This window comes from Sitophilus oryzae, unplaced genomic scaffold (assembly GCF_002938485.1).
Source record: "Sitophilus oryzae breed Bouriz unplaced genomic scaffold, Soryzae_2.0 scaffold_845_pilon_pilon, whole genome shotgun sequence".
NCBI classification, from domain to species: Eukaryota; Metazoa; Arthropoda; class Insecta; order Coleoptera; family Curculionidae; genus Sitophilus; species Sitophilus oryzae.
In genome coordinates, this window is record NW_022147467.1 from 2,024,434 (window position 1) to 2,051,465 (window position 27,032).

The 27,032-nt window shown below is 33.3% G+C and overlaps 1 protein-coding gene and 1 long non-coding RNA gene across 3 annotated transcripts in view; one reads left to right on the forward strand and one right to left on the reverse strand.

Annotated features, from left to right (window-relative positions):
* Positions 1-27,032, reverse strand: part of LOC115889735 (protein Shroom-like) — a 513,929-nt gene that overhangs the window by 271,718 nt on the left and 215,179 nt on the right. For both annotated transcript variants that reach the window (XM_030909801.1, XM_030909800.1), the window contains 3 exons: positions 20,216-20,840; positions 14,743-15,067; positions 2,085-2,473 (listed from right to left, as the gene is read on the reverse strand). In XM_030909801.1, coding sequence (XP_030765661.1) covers positions 2,085-2,473; positions 14,743-15,067; positions 20,216-20,840 — 1,339 coding nt within the window. The remainder of the gene's footprint in view (positions 1-2,084; positions 2,474-14,742; positions 15,068-20,215; positions 20,841-27,032) is intronic.
* Positions 15,439-18,751, forward strand: LOC115889738. Its single transcript, XR_004051498.1, has 3 exons — positions 15,439-15,853; positions 17,466-17,721; positions 18,566-18,751. It is a non-coding gene; the product is annotated as an uncharacterized LOC115889738 (long non-coding RNA).

Consider the following 27,032-nt stretch of genomic DNA (forward strand, 5'->3'; position numbering starts at 1 on the left):
GGTGGTCAAGCCTCGAGGTGCTAAAACATAGTAGAGCGGCGAGGAATAGTGAGGTACTTGCAAATTTATTATTTTCATTTGCTTATTGATAATTTAAAATGTTAACAGTGGCTAAAATTCTGGGCACTAGTGTCGCAAATATTTAGTTTATTCGAAACCAACAAACCAAAAGGTGTACTGTACATGAAATTTGTACATTACAACATGAAATTTTCAAAACCCGGAGAGAGTGTAACAAGTTTCAGAACATTTACGAAAATTTATTGCCACTTCATCTCATCACTTATCTAAAATGTACCAGTTATGGTGATTACTATCTTTTTGGCCCCATAAAGTCTCTCTTACAAACACTAAATCTATTAATTTTTGAGAATCCATTGTTTTCTACAACGCGACAGAACGACGAAAACTAAATTTTTTGAATCGATCTCGCCGCTCGATCTAACCGCTCGAGCAGATCGCTTTACTATGTTTACATGTACTTGACTTCACAAGTTTGTTCTGGGCGCGACGTCGCGCTGATTGCTTGCCGCTATCCTCGTCGAGCAAGCCTCGAGGTGCTGAAACATAGTAGAGCGGCGAGGAATAGCGAGGTACTTATGCAAATTTATTATTTTCATTTGCTTATTGATAATTTAAAATGTTAACAGTGGCTAAAATTCTGGGCAGTAATGTCGCAAACATTTGGCTAGATGAAGTTTTCAAAAACCCGAGAAAGTATGGCAAGTATTAATTTTTCATTCATTTAATCATTTTCTACAGCGCGACAGAGCGACGAAAACAAAATTAACCACTCGAGCAGATGGCTTTACTATGTTCACACGTACTTGACTTCACAGGTTTGTTTTGGACGCGATGTCGCGCTGCTTGCTCGCCTCTCTCCTCGTCGCTCCACTATGTTCTCAGCATTAAGCTGGATTTATAAACTCGGGAGTTGAGGTTCAGTTGAGGTTCAGTTGCCGTTCAAAATGTTCAACGCTATGAAATGAACGCGCGCATTTATAAAGTCAGTTGGTCGAATAGTTGGCAGTTCGTTTTACGTTCAGCGGAGTTCAAAGATGGTCAATGTTTATGTCGGCAGTTGCGGGCAGTTGGCGACCGCTGGCGACGTTCGGCGACAGCCAATGAATAAGCGCCTGTCGATCACGTGAAGCACAGTACGCCGATGCATTGAAAAATGACCCTTATTGTTGTTTCATTATTTCTGTTAATGTGATGTTTATATTTTGCGTAATCGTGGATTACTGTGTTTGAACTTTGACAAATACCAGAAGTATTTTTAAATCGAAAGAAAAACGTTCGAAATTTTCACAATTCCAAACCTAACCTACAACCGAAACTGACAGTGTATAAATGCAAAAATATTGAACCTCAACTGCCGCGAACATCCAACTGCAACTGGGGCGAGATCGATTCAAATTATTTTGTTTTCGTCGCTTTGTCGCGCTGTAGGAAACGATGGATTTCCAAAAATTAATAGATTTAGTGTTTGTAAGAGAGTTTTGATTTGACAAAAAGATAGTAATCACCATAACTGGTATATTTTAGATAAGTTATCTCTCCGGGTTTTGAAAATTTCATGTTGTAGTGTCCAAATTTCATATACACATCTTTTCGTTTTTTATCTTTCGTTACAATAATATGATACTTAGTAAGAAAATCGCCTAACTGGTAATACAAGAAAATTAATATTAACATTTAAAAAAAGTACTTAAATTGAATTCTGGTTGTCTTGACTTGAGGGTAATTAGATTGATTTAAGTGATTTTACTGACTTAACTTACAGATCATCATGCTTTAAGTCAAAAATATAGATTTCATAAAAACGACTTAAATAACGTTATATTAATTTGACTTTACATAAATGACTTGTGAAATAAAATGACTTAAATCATTTGAACTTGATGTTGAGTTTGACTTAAGACTTAAATCATTTTGATTTTAGACATGACCTTAGAAACTGACTATCACGACTGCATCACAACTTTTGAAAAGACTTTGTTTCTTGAAGAACTCCAAAAGATATTAATATATACTTCAATCTCTTATTTCTTTAAGTGAATTTGATAATAATATCTACTTACCAATACTATCGGTTGTCTTCGACTCCAAAGACGAAGCCAAACTATTCCTCTTCGAATTATTCGCCGAAGCGTAATCACTAGCCGACGACGCCCTTCGCGATGGCAACGACACCTTCACCTTTGGGGTCTGAGGAGCGACGCTGAGCGGCTGCTGGCTCTGAGCCAGCTGCGGCTCCGATCTCCAGGTGTTCTTGTTGCTGCCAGTGGTGCCGTTGTTCTGTTGGTGTCGCTCGTAGAACGAGAGCAACGCTTTCTTCTGGATCGCCTTAAGAGTAGGGTCAGGAACTTTGTGTTTCTTGTTAGGGTCTAAGTACGAGTACCTTTGTTGCTTTTCTAATTCGCTAATTCTATCTGCTACGGAGAGGGCCGATTGTAACGATATCGATAGCCTAAAAGAGACAAGTAATATTAGTTTGCTATAAGATTTTTTTGCTGAAAAAATTAGATGTTTTTACAATATACCACATGATCCATAAAATTTATGATTAAGGATGCAAACAATACAGCGAAGTTTCTGAAACATTTTTTCTCAATAGTAAACATTGATATTTTTAACAATGGTACATAGATATTTTCGCAGAAACAGATTCATTAATTTTAAATTTGATACTTCTAAGTTCGCCATAGTCCACTTAATTATGTGAACACAACAAAAAATCCCACTTCTGATCTAAGAACTCTCGCAAATAATAGTGCTCTTTAGAGAAAAATAAGTAGTTAATGGCAAAAACTGAAGGTTTTATGGACCGATTCAAATGTTAAGAGAATCTTCAACTATAAGATGCATAATGCTATAGGACCTCTAACACTATACAGGGTGATCCGAACTGTATTCCAGCAACTTCGGCAGCATATTCTGCAGATAAAAATAAGTAAAAAAGTTCGTATAAATGTATGTCCTAAAGTGCTGAGTTTTGGAGATACAGGATGTAAAAGTTTCATTTTTATTTCGATTTTCTCCAAATAATTTCTGAAGTAACGTCAATGTTTCGATGAAAATTGATGTTTGTTTTTTTTACATGAGAAATTCGATTTTGATACGGGGTACACGTGTTTTAACTATTTTGAAGAGTAATAACTATTCGTCCGCACCTCGTAACTACCGTAATCAATACATGTCATTATTAACAAAAACTATAATAAGTTATAAAGTTTGTTCATTCTCACAAAGTGGTGGCCCATGGTAAAAAACTTAACGTTAAAATGGAAAACAAAGTCCAAACCACTATTAAAAAATTCTTTATTCGTGACCGGTTTCATATCATATAAAAAGTCATATGAATGTATAAAAGCAAACAAAAGATATACAATATAAACACAGATACAACATTAATTAACAAATAAACACACTAACAAGTTAAAAATTACCTTTGTCAAACCAGCTGTTCGTTTGACTTATATATCAAATAAATTGCATACGACAGAAACAACAGAAATTCTCACGGTACTAAAAACACACAAAGAGATAAGATTAACGACTAGAAAAAAGGAAAAAGAAAAAATATGTTAATAGTTATTTGACTGAAATTATAAATTTGAAAACTTTTTGTTTTTTAAATTAACCATAAATTTTTCTTCGAAAAAATGACGATAAAACAGTTTCTGTTGAGCTTTTGGCATAAAAACATTTCAAATTTTTTTCAGTCTAATAATATTTAGTCAACATACTTAATTTATATCAATGATGACAGGTATTGATAATTTCGATTCAAAATATCTCGAAAACTCACTCATAGTGATTTTTAACAAGAGACATTTTTACATAAAAAAACATTAAATGTATATTTTTACTCAGTATTTTTATACAGGTACGGACGAAAAGTTATTACTCTTCAAACCAGTTAAAAAATATGTAGGAGCCGCCCTCTACAGGTAGGAGTCATATTGCCATTAAAATCAAATTTATCATGTCAAAAAACTCAGACACCAATTTTCATCCAAATATTAACGTTAATTCATAAATTTGGAAAAAATCGAAATAAAAAAGAAATTTCTACACCCTGTATCTCTGAAACTAAGCATTTTAGGACATACATTTATGCGAACTTTATTACTTATTTTTATCTGCAGAATATGCTTCGGATCACCCTGTATATGGGTAAAAATATTTGTATTTTTAATTTGTTGCTTCACTCTCTAGGTAGGTATGAGGGGCATAAGTGTGAATAACTGTTAGGGCAGACGTTATATTCAAATATCACTATAGAATAAACTATAATATTAATTGGACTTAATTCTGGTGCTTAATTCTTGTTTTTTATGGTATATGCTTTTTCTTGCCAAAAGTCACTAACTAACATTTTTCCGAACAACCAAATTCAATCACTAACTATGTTTTGAAGAGGAGAATCGAGTGCAAAAGTCATTAACTACGATTTCTGGCTATTTATGTTTAATTTTAATACCGAATAGTTACTAACTATAACATCTTTATGCAATGCAATTCATCTTAAGTAAAGTAAGTTAGTGACTTTTGGCAGCAATGGGACGATATAATTTTTATTAACTGTATAACACACTATGGTTTGAAAAATTATTTTGGTTATTTATGATAAATTAAAAATATTTCAGTTATAACATCAATAAAATATTCATAGTTAAGCTGCCGGAATATATTACTAGTAGTATATAATTGTTTATAGGAATAAGTAAGGTATTCATAGTGGAATTAATTCCTATCCTGTAGCATAGATGCAGATACTGCCCTATATTCGAAAGCACGATCTTTCTAATGGTTATATGATTGCATTGATGTGTCATAGCAACAGAATCAGATTAAATATCCCTGTAGCAAAGCACAATAAAATACCATCGCGTCATAGAAGTACCAAAGGCCATGTTTTATTACCCAGAGATAAATAGAAAGAAAAATAAACAACCGGAGCGCAACCTTTTCCAATATGAAAATGATTGTTGTAAGGTCGCGCAACATTTTATTCGTCGCTATTAACGCTACAGAAAAAAAGGAACAAAGGTGTTTTATGCAAGGTAAACAATGCAATCTCGTAGACAGGGAGGGTACCTCATTCTGTAACGTAACATTTCTTTAATTCATAGACTAGATTAGACGCCGAACGAACGTTCTAGCTGCTTGGTATTTAAACCGATTTGTATTCGATCATGAATGATTAACAAGGACAGGCGAAAAAGATTCTTCGTAAGTAAAAATAGAAAATTCTATCTTTTGTTTTCTGATTTTATCTTCTGTTGTTAAATTTTAGTCTCTGCTCATAAAAAAACATACATATTGTTACAGAAATCAACAAAAGAATTAAGGTAGCATGGAGTACTTATGGAGCAAACTCAATCATATTCAAATTTAGAATGTAACTCCATCTAAAGAACAAAACATTCGACCAATGTGTACAACCAGTCATGATCTATGTATGCAAAACCTGACACTTTCATTTACATGACATAATATTTCATATAAACGGAAGGGACCTGATATGGAAGGTATACTCTGTTTTTTTTCTTAGGTAAGATTTCGACAGACGATGACAGAAGAAAAGCAGATGACGTCCCATACCAATCTATTTATTTTACTAAAAAAAGTTTCTAATAATTTTTAAGTTATCTATGGATGGGTTTAAATATAAATCCGTCATCCGTCGTGTCTTGTTGTTTTTAACCAGTTTTATTGGTTTATTTAAAAAATGACAGATCGTATTTCAATTTTATTGGTTTGACGGAACGATGAACGACAAACGGACGCCGATGCGTATGAACTCGCCTTTAGATTTTTGTCATTTTTGACGCTTGTCAAAGTCTTGCCAAATTATAGGTTAGAATTTTGTGTCAACCTTTGTTAAATACCCTGCGTTTTGGAAGATGATGCATGTTGATTCGTATTATTACGTGTGTTTTGTGCCTTTTGAAGTCAAGTGGAGGAAAAATCGAGTGAAAATTAACTGTACTGCACAGTTTATGGTTTATACTCGCTGCCCAGACAGAACGTTTTATACACCAATGAAGTTGCCATCGATAAAGTTTGTATACCATTTCGTCGTAGATAAGTGTATGGTAGAAGGATCAAACTAAACACATACTAAAAACTGCAGTAGCTGTAAAATATCGACATCACACGATAGGTAAATAATGGATTTTAGTACTGCAGAAAAATAATGTCAAAAGGTACTGGTTTAAAAAAATTAAGATTAAAGTTAATTAATCAACCTTTAAGGTATAAAATTTGGTAGGTGTTATTATTAATAAAATAGTTTGTTTTATTTACCTATGTTGTTTTATTTATTCTTGTGGAATATTACAAATTTGTATTTTTACATAAGTTATATTGATAAATATAATCATAAATGCGGGTAGTTTCATAAAGCTTGAAAGTAAATAATAGTTCTTTTTTATATTTTTTGGTATGTAGTGTCTTGTTCTTGTTTGTTTTGTATTAACACATACCGTTTTTATTAAATAAAATAACTCGATTACATTTTTTCAGTTTTATACAGTTTTTTTCACAATATTTTGAAGTAATCACTTGTCATCTTGTCAATCAAATTTTAAATATATCCTGCAATGCGTTCCAGTTGTGCCAACTTATTTCTTTGTAAAATAAAATAAACTACTTTGAAATTAAAATGACAGACACATCTCTCACTGTCAAGGATCTTCTCGTTGGACAGACTATATAGTGAGAATCAACCTTAAAACGGACATTATAAGAAAAGTGCGGGTGACAGAACACTCAATGGAGCGAAATATACTAAAAATATGATGAGAATACCTAAAAAAGACAGTAAAATAATAGGTTGCATACGACAAAAGACCCAGGTAATAGATGTCATTCACAGAATCAAATCCCTCAAGTAGCAATGGGCTGGACACCTGGCGAGAAGGACGGGCAACAGATGGACCACAAAAATTACAGCATGGAACCCACAAGAAATTAAGAGACCTAAAAGAAGACCAAACCTGTGATGGGACCATGATATTAGGAAATTAGCAGGGATAACTTGGTCCTGCATAACCAACAATAGACAACAATAGGCCTATCTACAAAGAGAGTAAGAGAGTATCTAAATATGTGTGAGAGGCTACACCATAACTGGAAATGGTTAAATTAGCTGAAAATGATGATGGTCCTCTATTCGTTCAGGAAAATTTAGAAAATGAAGAAGAAATAGTCAAGTAAACTGTATGTCATGTGAGTAGGATATGTCGCAGACGCATCGAATAATTCGGCATATTGCTAAAAGCCTAAGCACATTATAAAACGCCAACATCTTAAACAAAACAAGAATATTTTACAAAGTGTCTCTCTGTTTTCAGTGGCTTTGCAAAATGCCTAATCAGAATTAGACATATAAACAATGATGATATTTGCTGTATATTTCTGCAAAAGGACGCTTATTTTCAGTCATTCTTCAAAATACCTAGTGAAGACTAGTCAGATTGTATAAACATTTTACGCGGGATTGATATAAGTAACCTAAATTTATCCAAATAACATTTCTTGCACAAATCACTTTCAAAATTAGGGAAAAAATGGCACAAAATAGTGACTATTCTCTAAATGAGAGTATGACTGAGGAAGATATACAGGGTGGTCCGAACTGTATTCCGGAAACTTCGACAGCATATTCTGCAGATAAAAATATGTAAAAAAGTTCGAATAAATTTATGTCCTAAAATGCTTAGTTTCGGAGATACAGGGTGTAGAAGTTTGATTTTTATTTCGATTTTTTCTAAATAATTTCTGGAGTAACGTTAATATTTGGATGAAAATTGGTGTCTGGGAGTTTTTTGACATGATAAATTTGATTTTGATATCAATATGACTCCTACTAGTAGAGAGCGCCACCTACATATTTTTTAACTGGTTTGAAGAGTAATAACTTTTCGTTGCGAGTGAAAAAATATACATTTACAACGTTTTTTACGTGAAAAAGGTCGCTTGGTAAAAAAAATATGATTAATTTAAAAAAATAAAAATTTCCCAAATTTATTATTTCAGTCAAATAACTATCTACTCAACGTGTTTATTTTTCGTCAATAATAATATGTATTGACTATTTCCATTCTAAAATATCTTAAGAACAGTTGCTCTTAGCGATTTTTACAAAGAGATATTTTTTAAGTAAAAAGTTACAGAGATGTATATTTTTTCACTTGGTAGTTTTATACAGGTACGTACAAAAAGTTATTATGGTTCACAACAGTTAAAACACATGTAGGTGGTGCCCTTTACTAGTAGGAGTCATATTAACATCAAAATCAAATTTCTTATGTCAAAAAACTCCCTGATACCAATTTTCATCCAAATATTGACGTTACTTCAAAAATTATTTAGAAAAAATCGAAATAAAAATGATACTTCTACACCCTGTATCTCTGAAACTAAGCATTTTAGGACATACATTTATACGAAATTTTTTACTTATTTTTATCTGCAGAATATGCTGCCGAAGTTTCCGGAATATAATTCGGACCACCCTGTATATAAAGAACTAAATTTATTTTATTCCAAAGATATGTCTCTTAAATCTATGACGATTAGGTCTCCATGCATACAATATGCTATTTTTATCGAATCATAACTGCATTATTTAAAAATTATTTTTACTCAATATAAAAATAAAATACAACTCTCGGGTTAAGTAAATGACACCTAGGGCTTGATCTCACCAAATTTATCATCGATTGTCATTCCACAGCTGTTTTTGATGTCTTTTTTTCGATTGCATGTTATTATTATTGATTGTTTAATATAGTGAATACCCAACCTCTCCATATATTTTAATTTTCCCTTTGAAATATTCAAGAAACCATTATGGCACTCGCGAAGGACTAAACAAAAACGTCCTCGTCTCCTATTACGCTTCGTTAATGTCAATAAGTGCAGGCAAACTTGAAATTTTATCAGCGTTTAATTAGCAAATTGCCTCAGATCCCGGCGAGTTAGATGCGCAAAATGCAAAATTAATAATAAAACGGGCTTTTATGGGCGCGATAAATTATTTTTAACGCTTCCATTCACCTTAACAGTTATGGACAAGAATAATCGTTAATTTTCCCAGTTATAATTGTTAGCCTGGCATGTAAAAGTCCGTTGCATCGTTTGTTTTCTCTATATATGTAGGACTGTTTATGTCTATGACAGTACCTCGCGGAAGACCGTTTTATATTTTCTTCTAGCTTGTAGCAGTCGTTAAGGCTGTTAATTATAGAAGTGATTGTGGATGGCTAACTTCGATAAAAAATATAAATCAAAAAATATGAGTAGATAAATATTAAATGTAACTAAACTCACCGGCAAAAAAAATCGGCCACTAAAAACTAGTCCCAAATTTCAAAGTTGGATTTCTCGCGAACCACTCATTAGATTTTGATGATTTTTAAATTGTAAATTAATTCCTTCTTAACGGATGCTTCGTCAGAAATTTCTATTCCGAATTTATTTTGAGCATATACAGGGCACAACAATAAGACGAAGTTTTTTGCCCGAACTTTGAAACACCCTGTAGGGTGTAGCAGCTGTAGTAGCTATTGCTAAATCAAATCACATGTCACAAATTGTAGCCTTATTGTGAGCATTTTGTTTTTTTAATCACGACATTATCTCTGTTTTTATTGGAGATACGCTGCTTTAAAACGAACGTCTCGGAAAAATGCTTCGCAGGCAGAAAGTTTTATCTATAAATAATCAAGGCGACATAGACGAAAAGGGATATATGAATATTTGCAATATGACAACGACGGTTGTCGAATTCAAAAATGCCATTATCTGTGATGGATGTTGCTCGTGTTGGGGCTTTAATTGAGGATGGCCGAAGTCAAACGTTATGTGTCCGATAAGGATGATTCACAGTACACCGGACCGTGCCCGAGCCGGGCACGTCCCGTGAAGTAGACACCGAGGAACGTCCGATCCTTCTGTATATGCTACACCAAGTTGATAACGGGGTTCGTATTAGTTCCGCGAGTATATTAGAAAACACAGCCCCATAGACACACGAAGATTTAATACGAACAATGCCAAAGTTCTCGCAGTTGGAATTGGTACCAATTGCAGTTGATGAATAAAGAACAACACCTGCAGGGGAAACACCTGCTCAAAGGAAAAGATGAAGCATCTATCTTGTTCATTACATCATTTCATTGTTCAGTTTTACGCATACCCTGTCGTCAAATACTGGTGTAAGATTAACTATACCTACTAATACCTACTACATACATGATAAAAAGTGTACTTTGGTTATATCCTGACTGCAGATTGCAGTCAGGGCACCAGGAAAAGTACATTCATGCTTTCCGCAACATGGCGGGAATGGAGCGGATCCGAGAAAAAAATGTACGCCGACATTTCTGGGACGGGGCACGGACGAGTTCCGGCGAAGCTCGGATCGTGCTCGGCCTGGCATGAATATATATGTGTAAAGAACACTTGACATTGTTTGGCCGTGTCTTCACCGACGCACGGCTCGGACCCGTTACGGTATAGCGTGAAGCATCCTATACCCTGGGTATACCTCAAACAACAGTCCAGGATGCCTGGAATCGGTATATGGAAACGGGAAATTTCACCAGGCAAGTGGGTTCTTGGAAGAAAACGGAAGACAAACGCAATTGACGACCGCTTTATTATTCTGAATACTTTACGATATCGTAGAATTACAGCGTTTCAGAATCAACATCTGCTACAAGCCCTGCGTAGAACTCAAGTCAGTGAGAGAACAATCCGACGAAGACTCAAAGAAAACAGCTTGTCTGCAAGGAGGCCTGCCACAGGACCTCAACTACTTCCAAGACATCGCCATGCCCCGTATATGCTCAAAATAAATTGGGAATAAAAATTTCTGACAAAGCATCCGTTAAGAAGGAATTAATTTACAATTTAAAAAAAAATCATCAAAATCTAATGAGTGGTTCGCGAGAAAACCAACTTTGAAATTGGGACTAGTTTTTAGTGGCCGGTTTTTTGCCGGTGAGTGTATAATTTTATATCCTATATAAAATTTGGTATTATCTGAGGAGTAAATTGATATTAAATTTATTTTAAGAATGTTCAGCGAGCGTTTAACTCTTAGATCTTATAAACTGCGTGGATAAAGCTATGCCATATGTATATTACACACGACTTTGTTTACGGGACTTTCATAAGCCAGTTTTCTATTTATTTATTTCTAGAACGAGATTATCGTATAAACCTATCCTTCTCTCTGAATACGCTACTGAACATGCGCAGAACGATAGTCGACGTGAATGCTAACTTGAAGCGTTTTTTCGCTGCGTTGACAATAATTACTAAAAATTTAGACCATTAACATTTTTTAATCAAGATATAGCTGATACCTGTATTATTATTTTGAAAATATTTGTCGTATTATCTCAGTATAACTTTTTATATAAATTTTAAACAAAAATTAAATCATATAACAATAAATTATTTTTTAAAAATGTTTTAATATACTACTTTGAAAAATAGCTATAGTAAACGCCACGAATGTTTGGGAGTGATTCATCGGTCGCTACCATGTGAACTAATCTGTTCAAGGTCACATAAAACTTAATTCCAGTGCCGTGGTGTTTCAAGTCATATAATAATCAATATATAATCTGTTGTAATTTGTTGTTTTAACTGTCAAAGACTTGCCAAAACATATATTTGGTTATAAATATAAACTGGAATGCCCCATTGGTCGCAGTGCAAGCACACCAATGGACTGACGCACAAAAACGAATCAATCAAAGAAACGCGATATAGTATCGTCTTTGTCAATCACGCTAACATTTTAGAATAAGTAGGAGAAGCGCAGGCAGATGATTAGACCGGGCCGTTAAAACCTACGTCTGCGGTAAAAAATGACGCTTTAAATGTAAAAATGATAGCGCGCGTGTCGTTTCTAATTTCATCAAGCGATGAATCACTCCCAAACATTCGTGGCGTTTACTATATGATGAATGGGCAACACATAGAACGCATGCAGTAACCAAGGAAACATTAAAATATGTTTTGACATTGAAAAGTCAAAACAATAAAAAGATTAATTAATGACACTTTTGGAGAAGGCAAAACACAATCCGAAATCAAAACGCATAAAGACGAAACAAGATTCGATAAAAATAGTATATTGTTTTATTAGGAGTAAAAATAACACTTTTGGAGCGAGGCTGTACAGGGTGTACCGTACATTTTCGTGTGTTTTACAGGGTATCTGGCTTGCGGGTAGAGATACAAAGATGCGGTTTTCACGTCACTGTGCTATTTTTTTATGAAACTAAAGATGCTACACACAGATTTGTCCTAGCCCTCTTAGTTTCTGAAATACTGGGCGAAATTGAAAATATTGCATTTTTAAACCCCCTTCATATTTCGGTTATCTTATACCTAATCTAAAAGGTGAAAACTGAGCCTAGTAGACATTTCCACGTGGAAGTCAGTGGCATAACTAGTTTTTCGTTGGGAGCTGCCATTCTCAAAATATAACCTAAACTTTTGTTTTTTTTTTAAATGGGACAAGCTATATGTTATTGTTTTATTTAATTTGCTTTGTCATGAGCAAAATGTTCTAGAAATTTAATATACCATAGACTTGTTTTCATAAATAAGGTAAAAAAATACATTTTTTAACTTTTTAACATAGGTAGCCGGTTTATAATAGATAGTCATAACAATTGAATGATTTATTCAACGTCAAATTTTTTGGCTATTGTCTTCTCCATGCTAGTTTCCGTGTTATTTTTTGATTCACTGTAGGTACTAAACATGGCAGAACAACAAAATTTTGATTATTTTGAAAAATATGACATAAATAGCCAACGACGATTCTGATGCAGCGGCAGAGCTCTATTTGGACAGATAGGTTACTAGGTACAGGTATCCTTGTAATTAAAACATTGTAATTTATCGTATTCCAGATATCCCGCCTATTTCGGAAAATACAGAGCAACCTAATTCAATATGTATGTTTTAACAAACAGATCAAAAAGATATAACAAAAAAAATGAAGCATCTGGGGTAAATGTTTTAGTATCAGGTGACACCACACCAGAGACATCTTGTAGTCTAGGGTATTATTAGAAAGCTCATATCAAAAACGGCATACAGTGTTGCTAGAATTTATCGTAGATTTAAGAAGTATAACAATATATTCAGTTCTATTTAAAATATCCAAGTTGGCATCTAGTTTAGGTATAACTGGGTTTATTAGAATCTTCAAACTATTTTAGCCGAATGGTCCCTATCAATAATATGTATGCTAAAACTTTCTAGACTTCTCCTTACTGTACTTTTTGCTATATCAATTAAATTTTTCACGAGGGACAACTTGTATGCATAATATTTAGAAGTATGAGACACCCTTCTTTGTATTAAGGTGATCTATTTAATAAGGAATTGAGTAACATTAGTATCAAGAATGTCATTATTTTTTTGCTACTAACTTGAGTGGTTTGTATTTTAAAGTGTTGTTTGTAACTCCTAATTAGAACTAATATTTACTTAAGTAATTTTTTATAAATTGTGTTCATAAAAAAATAAAGGAATTAGTTAATTAAAGATTTCGAAAAAAATATGGTATGATAATAAAAATGGATATGTCCTACACATAAAAAATATGTACAGTAATCACAAAAAATTTTCCGATGCACGTCATCAATCATATCGAAATTGGCACTAAAGCCTATAAACCTGACTAAATGAAATTTTGGCAAAAATGTTTAAATTTGTTGTGTAATTTGAGATAACGAACAGTTCTTCAATTTACTTTATAGAGCAAATAATTGTAACAGATATTTTATTTAGATTAAAACTGCAAAAATTAGTATAAACCGAATTTTATTATCGCTATCTTGGTCACATTGCGCCGTGTTCAGCAACGTTGTCGTTTATTATTTGCCAATTATCATAATGTCAGTCATTATTTTTTATAATATCGTGTTGTTGTTGAGTCTTTGTTAGTAATTCTCGTTTTTTGTCTATTTTTATAGTCATCTTTTAAAAATTGTAGTTTTAACCACAAACAGTTCTTTTAAGAAATAAATTTTTGAGTTTTTGTATTGCATTTCTTTAAATTGTGTGTTGAAATTATGCCGAAGCATTTAAACAGTCGAAGCAAAGAGCTTGTAGCTTCCCTGATAAACTATTTTGAACGAGAGCGTGAAAATAAAGGTGCTTTATTACCCTTAATTGCACTAATAGAAGTAAGATTGATTGGTAAGCACATTATACCACTTTCAAAGTTATTTCTACGTTAGTTTTTAGTATAATGGACTAGTTTTTGCAAATATGTAATAAGTAAAATAAGCTATAAAACAAAAAATCAATTAATTACTAAAATATTTATTATTAAATAAAAGATAAAACGTAAAAATCTTTAAATTAATTAAAAAATTATATAATAAATATATTGTTTCCCAATTTTACATTAAGATTTATCCCATAAATCCATTACAATCTGGCAGCGCAGTCGCCATCGCTTGTCACTCAAATTTGATCACGTACATCGGAAATTGTTTTGCGATTACCGTATTTGATTTTATTTGAAACTTAATTTAGATTAGTGATATTATCCGAATACCATTTCTTACCATATTTCACAAATTCGCAGTCATCTTTGATAGGTGTAGCATTAGTTAATTGAAAGTAGGTATAAATGATAAAATTTGAAAAATATTTGACTTCGTATTATTTAACTCGACTTACCTATTATTCTTAGCACTACTATTAACACTACTATTTTCTAGCTGTCTATTATCTCCACTATTCTCTTGCACCGTATACGTGGTCACCGGAAACAGTTTCAACTTATTCACTATATTGTTCCGGTTTTCTTTTTCCGTCCAACCGTCTTTCGCGTGCTGCTGACCGTCGGCTTGACCGCTCATGTACAAAATACTTTCGGAATGGTGTCTTTGGGGCGTTTGGACGCGGGCACTATGAGCTATGAGCTGCCTGGACGAGGGGCTGGACTGGCTGCTGGCTAGGTGGGTACAGGAACTGCTTGCTACGGACACGTCGCTCATTGAACCTAGAAACCACAAATATTTTCAGTGCGAAATTTGCAATTTTACAAGTAATTTAAAATCAACAAGTCAATCATGATTTTTCAATAAAATCTTTAAATTCATCACCATAGTTATTTTCTTGGAGATATTCACTTTTAAAGAACTCTGTAACAATTAATAACAATTATAAGTAATTTTAATTAAAAACATGCCTTTGTTTTGGTCCTGATCAACACACTTAACAAATAATGTTTATTGTTTTAATAATGTCACTGTCAGTAATATACATATATGACTTTTTTGGAGAAATGTCACTGTGATTTGAAATGTCATATTATTATTGTTTTTGGCAGTTCGAGTAGAGATGATTTGTATACGCTATAATAGAGATCAATTTCTGGACTTTTTGGACCCAGACCAATTCCAACTATCACTACTAGAAAGAAGGACTTTGTAGAAGCCGCATCAGCTGCTAAGCCATTTACCAAATTAAAGTTAAATTAAACTATATTAATGAACCCAAACCAGATGCCCTAATGAATTGGAACAAAGACTGCAGATTATTAAAATCAAGTACGGAAGCCAGATTACCATTTAGACCAAGTGATTGTCTTGAGTTAAAGAAGGAGGAAGATTCTATTAGGAGATGGTGCACTGTGAACTGGTTGCCACAAAGAGAGTAGGTAGGCGGGGGTCACCTTTTAAAAGAAAAGCACGCGAGAAATAGCAATGGCCCAATCTGAGCCAATACCAAATGACTTCTTCATTTCTGGAGAATGACCAAACTACAGGAGCTTGGAAGAATTAAGGTTTACATTTATACAGGGTGCTACAAATTCGAGGTACGAGCATTGGTATCTAGGAAACCGTAATAGATACGAAGATGGTTAAATTGGGGCAAAGTTGCGCCTTGGGATGTTTGCCAACATGCTATCAAAAAAGTTTAAAAAAATTCAAGGATTGTTGAGTTTTTTGAGAAAAACGGATTTTTTGGAAAATCAATTTTATTTTTTCCTGACGTTATTTTATAGAAAATCAAAAAACTAATGGCACATTCTCATGGCCACTTTATCAGGGCTATCTGATTAGTATTTTTAGATTTTCAAATTAGCTGATAATTTGTGAGATACAGAGGCCAACTTATTTTTTTTAAATAAGGACCTGTATTTTTTATTTCAGGTTTTGAAAGAACTCTGTCTCCTGAGTACATATCATTGCCACACTTAATATTTTTTTGTGTTTTGGACATTTGGAAACAATTTATTAAAATTTAAACTAATTTCAAGTCCGACTCTGTTTTTTTTTAATATTTAATCTATTGATCTTTACAATATTGATAAGCTTTCCAACTTAACAATGTCGTGGGGTAAAATATTGAATAAGGAAAATCAAACGAAACAAAATAATAATGAATGATATAAAATAAAAAATTAAATATGATATAATATAAACAATCAAGTTATTTTTCCGGAAGATGGATTTGAAATGGTAGAGTAGTATAATGGCGGAGGTTCCTAGATCTGTCGGCAAAGGGTGAGGATGGGGGCATTTTTTGACTTCATTTGTAAAAGTTAAATCAATACATTTCAACGTTTAAAATAAAGAGTACAAAAAACATTCGGAAGTAGGTATAGAAGAAGATATGTTCAAAGAGCTATAAATAAGATTGAACGAAAAATAAATCAATTTGTGCATTAGGGAGGGTGGTAACCTTTTTTTTTCGAACATGTAGAGCATTAGAAACTACTTTTTGAATGAGAAGTTGATTTATTTATAATAACTACGATTAATATTATGCATATTATTGATCGTACACTAAGATTTCAAATTCGCAATAAAAAAAGTTAAAAATAATATTTTTAAATTGGTGCCCTGGATATTATTTATTTGAAAATTTCAATTGGCTTGATTTTCCTTATTCAATGTTAATTAGTGCTGATCAATATTTTTGCGACGAATATAATCAGATTAAATAATTTAAAAAAACGGAGTCGGACTTATTATTTTAAATAATAATTAAATAGTTTTGTTGTTGTCAAGGTACCCCAAAAAAATATCAAGTGTGGCATATCATTGTACTCAGGAAACCGAGTTCTTTAAAAACCTGTAATAAAAAATGCAGGTCCGTATTTAAAAAAATTAAGTTGGCCTCTGTATCTCACAAATTATCAGCTAATTTGAAAATCTAAAAATACTATCAGATAGCCCTGATAAAATGGCAATTAGTTTTTTGAATGTGCAATTAGTTTTTTGATTTTTTAAAAAGTAACGAGAGGAAAAAATAAAATTGATTTTCAAAAAAATCCGTTTTTTCCAAACCAAACCAATGCTCGTACCTCGAATTTGTAGCACCGTGCATAGTTAATTTAAGTCTCATGTTGCTTCCCACTCTGCCTGAATACCACTTTTTATTTTGAACAGATGTAAAAGTTTTAGTTCAGGGATAGAAAATGCGACTGGTATAAAATCTCCATCATTCGCCGCAGTCTTAGCAATCTTATCAGCATCTTCATTATCTCTTACGCCCATATGGCTAGGAATCCATACTAGAACTACAGTTAAGCCTTTAGATATTGAGGAACGATGCAAGTCGAGCGATTTAACGACTAGAGGATGTTTTGAACTGTTTGAATCAATGCATTTAGTGACTCTGAAGATATAACCCATTTGGAAAGAGGTAGGTTGGAGATTATACTTAGTGATTCCTTAATACCAAAGAGTTCGGCAGAAAGAATACTGTTAGTAGGAAGTAAGCGACATTTATACGACACACTGTTATGGAATACAGTGCAGTCTGCTGCATATAAGAATTTGGAACCGTCCGTGTATATTATACTATCTGGAGATAGATCTTGAATAATATCATGAAATGATGCTTTGATTAAAGGTGGAGGGATGCTTTCGAGAGTAGCTGGTAACATGGAGAGTAACTAGTTATCCCTTCAATGCTAAAATTGGTGTAAAGCTTGATTTTCATGCATCCGTTGTCCGACGATACGATGATACGATATTAATTTTATTGGTTGAATTTAAAGACTTTAATTGGTTAACCGTTTCTAACCACTCGAAGTTTTTAAAATCAACCAATAAAATTAATATCGTATCAACGTATTGTCGGATAACGGATGCATGAAAATAAAGCTTAAATTGTTACTGTCTTCGTCAAAGGCGAATATCTCCAGTAAAAATATAGCTATTGAGATAAACTTAAAATCAAACTATCAATCGAAAAAATGCACCTTGATAATAAAGATTAAGATGGTTTTAATGGTAAATTCTTTACTTTGTTAAACCATTGCACAGAGTGTTTCAAACTTTTGTTAAAATATAATTTAGATTTAACTAAAACGTATTCAAATAATTTACATTTTGTTTTCCCCGGTATAATATAGATGGAGACTTAATTTGTTTATTTAATAATAAGCTAATAAGTCAAATAATAATTCAGCTACAAATGGCTTCAAAATAGACCTACTAGAACAAACAATATTGAACTTGTGAAAATACATGTGAATTTTCAGGTGTCCATTTTTCGGGCCGGTTAGTGTAGTTGGTAAGAACAAACCAAAAGCTATTCTTATTATAGTATCCAACTCTCTCAAGATTGTAGGGATATTTTATCTTATACACGTATTGTCAAATATTTCTGTATGAAAACTTAAAAGTAGAGTAAATTATCAGTATCAGGAATTTCAGCGACAGGTATAGTAAAGCTCGAAAATAAATAATAATTTTTACCCCTTTTGTGATATTTTTCTTAAATTACACTTTGGGTTAAATTTGGGTGTTATACAAATCACTACCAACCACTAGAACACCCTCTCTAAGCATACAATTTTGCATAGTGGTTTGAGATATTGCCATTATAGCCTTATCTTAAAATACAACTCTAGTTCACTTCTTCTTCTTCTTAAGGTGCCGACTTCTTGCGAAGGTTGGCGACCATCATGACTAATTTTATTTTGTTGACTGCTGCCCTGAACAGGTCGTTTGATGTACAGTTGAACCATTCTCTGAGATTTCGAAGCCACGACATCCGTCTTCTTCCTATACTTCTCTTCCTTATTATTTTACCCTAAATAATTAGTTGTAGAAGCTTGTATCTTGTTGTACCTCTCATTACGTGGCTCATGTATTGGAATTTTCTGATTTTCACCTCTTGGGACAATTCTAGATCTTTTGAGACTCTTCGTAAGACTTCTTCATTGGTAATTCTGTCAACGTATGATATCCGGAGTAAGCTTCTGTAAAGCCACATCTTGAAGGCATCTATCTTTTTAAGCATTTGTTTTGTTAGAGTGGCAGCTTCTATACCATAGAGCATTATTGTAAATATGTAGCATCTTAGCATTCGTATTTTAAGGTGGTTACTTAAAGTTTTGCAACAAAAGAATTGCTTCATTTTAATAAAGGTGTTACGTGCTATTTCAATTCTCGTTTTTAATTCTGATGAGTAATCATTGTTGTCGTTGATCAGGGTTCATAGATATTTATATTTATAGACTCGCTCTATTATCTGATGGTTTACGATCAGTTGAGTATTTTGATTTGGTGTTTTGGTAAATAAAATGAATTTTGTTTTATTAAGGTTCATATTCAAGCCATAATGGATACTTGTTTCATACACTTTTTGGACCATTCGTTGCTAGTCCTGTATACTTTCTGCTAGCAGTACGGTATCATCTGCGTATCGTATATTGTTTATAGGAACTCCGTTTACTACTACTCCAGCTGCTTCATTGTGTAATGCCTCCCTCATGATGACTTCCGAGTACATATAATAGCGGGGAAAGTATACATCCCTAGTTCACTACAATACACCAAAATACCAAACCAAAACACTTTACTTTTACCATGCTCAGCGGATAATTAAAACTCACTGTATATGTATTATAGTTAGCAAATTACACGTCTAATGTTAAAAATCAACAGTAAAGTGTTTTGGCGTATTTTGGGGTCCTAATGTTTTATTTGTAACACAAAAACTTCCAACCTCAACTGTATTCTACACTTATGTTATCAAAAAGAAGCAAATTAAGTAACATATTTTAAAAAATCCACTCAAGAATGATTTTTCGCCCAATAAAATGACTGATGCATTTAAGAATGTATGCATGTAATAGCATGTTACATCAAAAACTATAGCATAATATTAAAAAATGGTTGATTACCGTGCCATTTGAGTGTCTCACTAGACGACGCGCTACCAGAACTAGTCGTCACCACACTATCTCTCCCACCTTCTCGTCTAGAACAGGAGGATTCCTCCTCCCAAGTTGCTGAAGAGTTGGGACGTGAAACTACTGCCTCACTATCTCGCCTCAATCTGTCCAAAAACGGCGTCGATGTTGAATCGGTACTCGACACATAACTGTGATAACCTTCACTTTGTGCATACGAAACTTGTTTCTGGTGATGTATATGCGTTAAAATACCGTCTTCATTCTTGTTAGACATCGAATTGAACAGAGATTCTTCATAGTTCCTGTTGTACTCCATGAATTCCTCTATGCCACTCTCTGTCAACCGGTGAGTACCTTTCTTGGAGTCCTCGTAAGAGAATTTGACGGGGTCTTGATAGGATAGTGCGTATTCTTCCAAGTCTTTTTGGGTGAGTTGGGGTTTGGAGAACTCGCGCTCGGGTGGAGAGGGTACCATGTAGTCCGCGTCACCTAATGGGTTTCCGTCGTGGTCGACGTTGGGCAAGTAGAGGCGATCGGAGATTTTCTCCTGGTGACGCGACTCGAACGTTTCGGGGGGAATTTTCTCGCAGCGTTCCATCACAGTTTTCAGTTTCTGAAAAGAAATTATATATCATTAACATTTGACAAAACTTATTTACAGGTATAATTAAACTGAATTCTAGACAGGGACCGGCAATAGTGTGTCGGGCATCTGTATCTCCTATAATAAAAAAACTCAGGGAAAAAAAAAGAAAAAGAAATTTTATATTTTAGAAAGTTTGGCATAAAATTTTGAATACCCTGTATGGTTACGATATTTATAGGCAAGTAAGTACAGACTAACTATAGTAAATACTTAGTATAATTGTCATTTCAGAACAGTTCTTGTGTTTCTAATATTTTTTTTTAATTAAGAAAAAATATTTTTTTTCTTTATTTATTAATATCTCTGAAACTATCAAAACATATTTAAGAAAAACTTAGGGTTATGTAAAGTGATTTTCTTTCTGATTCTGAGCCAAAAATGCAATAATATACAGGCAGCATTTTTTGAGATATCCTGTAGAAGTTAAAATATTTTCCTGAAATGCATCTTAATGCATACTTTAAGTTTGCGCTTATACAAAATTCCTAATTTTCTTATTATGTGAGCTACAGATGCCCGACGTACTAGCCTGTATGAATAAATTATTTATTAATTTATACTCCATTCTAGAGTAAGCCTATAATTTCGGATTATACTCGGGCTTTTAAGAAATTGACACTTATTTTCACTATGTTGTCTAAATATCCTCCTGAAAATTTAAAATAAGCATATACATTCTAATACCATTCTAAAGTAGGTACACCACAGCCTGTTCTACTAATTCAGGACCAAAATTATCACCACAATATTTGACATGCCAAACAGAGTAGCTGATTGTCATACATTTGAAATTTTCTTTAGGAATTCTTTAGGAATATCCTATTATCGTAACTATGTCCCATTGGAGACAGAATACTACATGTGCTGACATGGTAGTTAGAACAGGCGTAATACACTAGACGCTCATTTTGCTGCATTTTGGATGAGATTCCTTCTTTTCTTTTTTACTTTTCTATCTAACATCTATTTTAATCCGCTCTTTTTTTTTACTTTCGCTTTTCCTTTGGATACCTCATGGCTTCCAAATAGACCGACAATATTTTCTAATTATACTACTTGACAATACAGTCTATACTAAACTAGGTAGTATACGTGGTACTACCTGCTTGTTTTAGAAGTTAATACTAGGATCACATATCCTAGTATGTCTGTACGGCAGGAATAACAAATCCTGCTCCGTACACTACTGTTTGCAGACGACCAAGTGATAGTCACACCAGACGAGGATACCTAACAAAGGCAGGTTCATCTCCTAGACAAGATAATAAAAAAATGAAAATATGATGGAAAGATATCTACCAAAAAAACAAAAGTGATGGCACACTGGAGCAAAGATGGAATCTGCACAAATTAATAAATAAACCACTACAGCAAATATCGCACTTCACCTTCTTGGGATGCCACGTAACCTATAGACACTTGCTAGAAACGCAAGTAATACTATATAATACATTAGAGGTACCGATAGTATTATATTTAAGTGATGCCTAAACCAGCACAAAAATTAAAGACTTAGAACAACTAAGATGATATCCTTACGAATAAAAGGAATAAGTAATAAAAAAGGAATAAGTAGGGAAGATAGAATAAGAAATAACACAATAAGATATGAAGTAAAAATACAACCAACAGAAGAAAAAGCAAAAGTATATAAAAACAAATGAAAGGAACAGGTAGAAAGAATAAGAGATGATATAATTCAACAAATTAAAAAAATAAATTATTTTGTTGTGATATTTTTATTCCCTTAAGTTCAGTTCTTTTGTTTTTTGGTATATTTCTGATGTTAGTCTATTTAGATTCACTTTATTTTAAACATTTCAATTTGTTTTTGCAATATGCTTTTTTCTTTATTGTATTGTTGCACGTATTAATCAAATACATACACTTATACATTCTTACATTAACATACTGTTTGATATATTTTCATTTCTGTTGTTTTTTATGTTTCTGTTGATATCTTCTTTAGTTTTCGAAGTGTGACAATCACAACTTCAAACTGAACAACTTTAACTAAACAAAAATCAACAATCTTAGTGTTTTCTTTTTTAAACTGTTTATATGCGTCTCATTTTAAATTGACATACATTTTCATTCCTAAATAATTGGCTTCAGATATTTCTTTTATTTTTATTTTTTTATTTTTTAGATATATTCATTTCATTTGCTTGTTGTTTATGTTGAAGCTTAGAAACTCAGTCGTCGATTCATTTATTGTCAATGAAAATGTTAAGTAATGTTTACGATTGAGGAAATACTATGTTCTGCAATAGACGTGAGGCTTTTTGAAAAGCCAAAATTCATTCATGATCAACATTAACTACAAGAATGTGATCATGTAATTTGCCGATAACAATTAATAAAATATCTGTATTAAAACTGTCTTTAATACAAGAATTTGATTAGGTAATGGTGTTTTTGACAAAAGAACTTCTACTAATGCTTCTATGCAAAAGGGTCTTAAGTAACTTAAGAAGTAACTGAATATTAACTGTTAATATTCGGTGGTAAAGGTAACTCTTTGGTACAAGCTAACTTTCCCATGAAATGCATAGGCTTAAAATGTCCAAACCGATATAAAACGGATTACGAATAAGGCAGTCGATGGCGCAGCACAATTTATTTGTCATAAAGCCATCGGTCGTGTTGCGTGTCGCTCTTTTTTTCACCTCCCGTCGTAAAATACCACATTAAATATTTTTGCCGAGTGCGATCCGACGCGACGGTGCGTATCTAATCTCAATCATTTCCTTCCAAGGCCCCGCCATAGATATTACTCTCGTTTTGACACCGGAGGCTCACATCGGACAAGATAAATGGCAATAATCGGCACCTAAGCGTCATTTCCATTCGCCGACGGACGGTCGATCTATCGAGCTTTCTTCTCCTCCATTGATCACTGTCAGAGAAATCGACATCGTGGACAAAAACGCAAAAATCGACACCGCGAGGACTGTGAAGTAGAGATGAGCAAAACTGCGATTTTCCAATCGCAATTGAAATTGCGATTGCGATTTTTTAATCGCTGCGACTGTAACTTGCGATTTTAATATTTAAATATTGTACTAGGTATACAGGGTGGCGCCTCTCATACGACGCGGAGGCACCAAGAAGAAAGGGAGGTTATATCGAAATGAAATTTTGAGAGCATTATTTGTAGGTTAATTGAAATCATTTTATAAAAATATAAAGAGGGGTGTCCTATAAAACTGGGTGTCCCCCAAACCAAACCTTATATATTATTGATTTTCGGATTCTAGAAAAAAAAATAAAGGTGAGTTTCATTAAAGAAACATATACCTAAATTGTAAAGATTTTGACATATTTTACATTTTGTGAAAATGTAGAATAAATTCTAAATTTCAATAACAGCTACCTGAACTGTAATTCTTGCTCTGTATAGCCTGATATTTAATTACAATAACCATTGTAAGTTAAACCAAATTAAAATATGTCCCGAAAAGTCATACAGGGAAAGAAAAAATTAATATCGAACATTGGTCACTTTTAAAAGCAAGTTACTCCTTTATTTCAAATGGAACACCCAGTATATTATACTGGTATTCAATGGAGAATTCATATATCTTTAAAGTACTATTAAGGTTGCCCACCCCTCAGACAAAGATTTTCCTACATATTTTCATTTCTATGATTTTGCCTCGGTAGATCTTTATTATTTGATAAAATCTATGTGGCTGTGATATGCCTTTTGATAATTTAACAAGAATTAGAAGATGTAGAGTAAAATACTCAACGGTACTAAAAAGATACACGTTTAAAACATATATGAATTATTACAGAATTAAAACTATATAGATATAAACGTATACATGAGGGGTGTAGTAACAAAATGTACAATCTCCACTTTTTATAAAAAATGCGGTAAAATATGATTCGGATATAGTGATGGGCAAAACTGTTATTTTTAGATAACAGTTGAAACTGTTATAGTTATTTATAAAAAACAGCTTAAAATAACAGCTTAAAAATAACAGGTTTCTTTATTTTATTGCTAAATATCTGAAAGAGTATGAAGCGGTCGCCGCCAGGCGTATTGACGCAGTTGCAAGTTGCTACAATGACATACTCGGTGGTAGTATTTCCAGGGTGTCTAAACATTTCTAAATATCGATTGTTATCTAAAATACCTCTCTAAAAACGGTCGTTGTTTACAAATAAGCGCTGTTTACAAATTGCGATATAAAAAAGCCAAAATTCCGCCACTCGTCTATACGTATACATTCCGATCTACCTACGCCTTGCCCCTCGATCGGCGTAGATCCTGAATTGCGTAGCAGTGTACAGGGTGCATCTCACTCGACGGGCAAGAAGCTCTTAGTTATAATTTTACCATTTGTGGTCAAAAAATAGCAATATAAGAAAATGTGTAGTATATTCTTCATAAGTAAACCAACTATACACTAGAGTTCGAATTAATTTTACACTTAAACTAGCGTGTACCCGCGACTTCGTTCGCGTCGAATTAATAATTTGTAATGGTGATGATAAAGCAAAGCAAGAATTTCTATTGACATACAAACTGGATAAAATTTTCTCACATTTGCCAAAAATAAGCTTTAAACGTCGAGCAGTTTAAGCAGAATCGTGGTTAATCAATTACTCAACTTTTTGGAACACCCTGTATTATTTTTTAAAAAATTTCAAAATATGTAAAAAAACAAAATAAATTATGCGTGTCCAAGCGTTTTCCCGAAAGACTAACCGTTTTTTAAATAACAAATATTGTAATATTTGAGGGGCGTTTTCACCCTCTTGGAATTTAAGATTCGAGAAACCCCTCCTTATCGAACCTCAACCCCACAGTCAATCCGTTTGCCAAAAATCAGCTTTAAACGTCAAGCAGTTTAAGCAGAATCGTGATTACTCAATGGTCACATTTTATGAAACACCCTGTATATATTTTTAAAAAATCTTAAAATATGTAAAACAACGAAATAAAATATACGTGTTTAAGAGTTTTTCCGGAAAACTCACCGGTTTTTAAATAAAAAATATTCTAATATTTGAGGGTGGTTTCACCCCCTTTGAATTCGAGTTTCGAAAAATCCCTTCTTATCGAACCTCTACACCCTAAAGTCAATCCGTTTTCCAAAAATCAGCTTTTTACGTCAAGGGCTTTAAGCAGGATCGTGATTAATCAATGACCAGATTTTTCAAAACACCCTGTATACATTTTTAAAAAATCTTAAAATATTATTCTGAAAATTTTTCAGAATAAATAAATACCTAAATATTGAAACTTAATAACGTACTGAAACATACAGCGCCATAATATCTCGACCTCCGCCCGTTATGCTCGTAACAGGTTGAAAAACAATATATCTAAAACAACTGATGCGTTATTCTCCAACCTGTTTCGAACTTCCATCGACAATCGACCGATGCAGCAGCCTTCCTTTCCCACTCCTGTTATCTCGACCGCCAGGCGTTATGCCCGCAACTGTTTCAAAAAACCTGCTTCTTTTATATCCTATTATTTTTAAGCTGTTATAAGCGCAATACGACCGTCGACGGGATCGACCGAAGCAGCTACGTTCGCCGTAGCGCATTCCCCACTCCGTTGTCCGTTGTCTCGCCGCCTGTATCGATGGTTGACGAAATACAGGTTTTCCATCCATACTAGTTGTTTTTGGAATTGCTTCGAGCAGCATAGAATTTCGGGGCGGTGCAGAGCGCCGACTTCGTTTTTCGTTTCACGAGCGGCCGATCTCTACGTGTCGTTATTTTATATCTGTTATTTTTTAGAAGCAGTAACGGTTGCGTTATGTTATTTCTAAATAATTGTTATAAAATAACAGATAGTTAAATAACAACCCATCACTATTCGGATACTACATCTCGAGCTGCATTAGAAATTATTCTAATGCAGCTAAATAGCATATAGCTGAATACAGCTAAAATATAGCTGAATATATAGCATATAGCTGAATATAGCTGAAAACAGCTAAATAGCATATTAATGCATACTAATGCTATTTAGCATCAAAATGGGCAATATCCAATTGTATTTTACGTTCAAATGTTGGTTTTAGTTTCAAAACGTGCAATCTCCACTGACAAGTGAATATCAAAGCGTGCAATCTCCAAACAACCAATAGGAGTAACCACAAGACCACGTGATTTGGTTAGTTATATTAA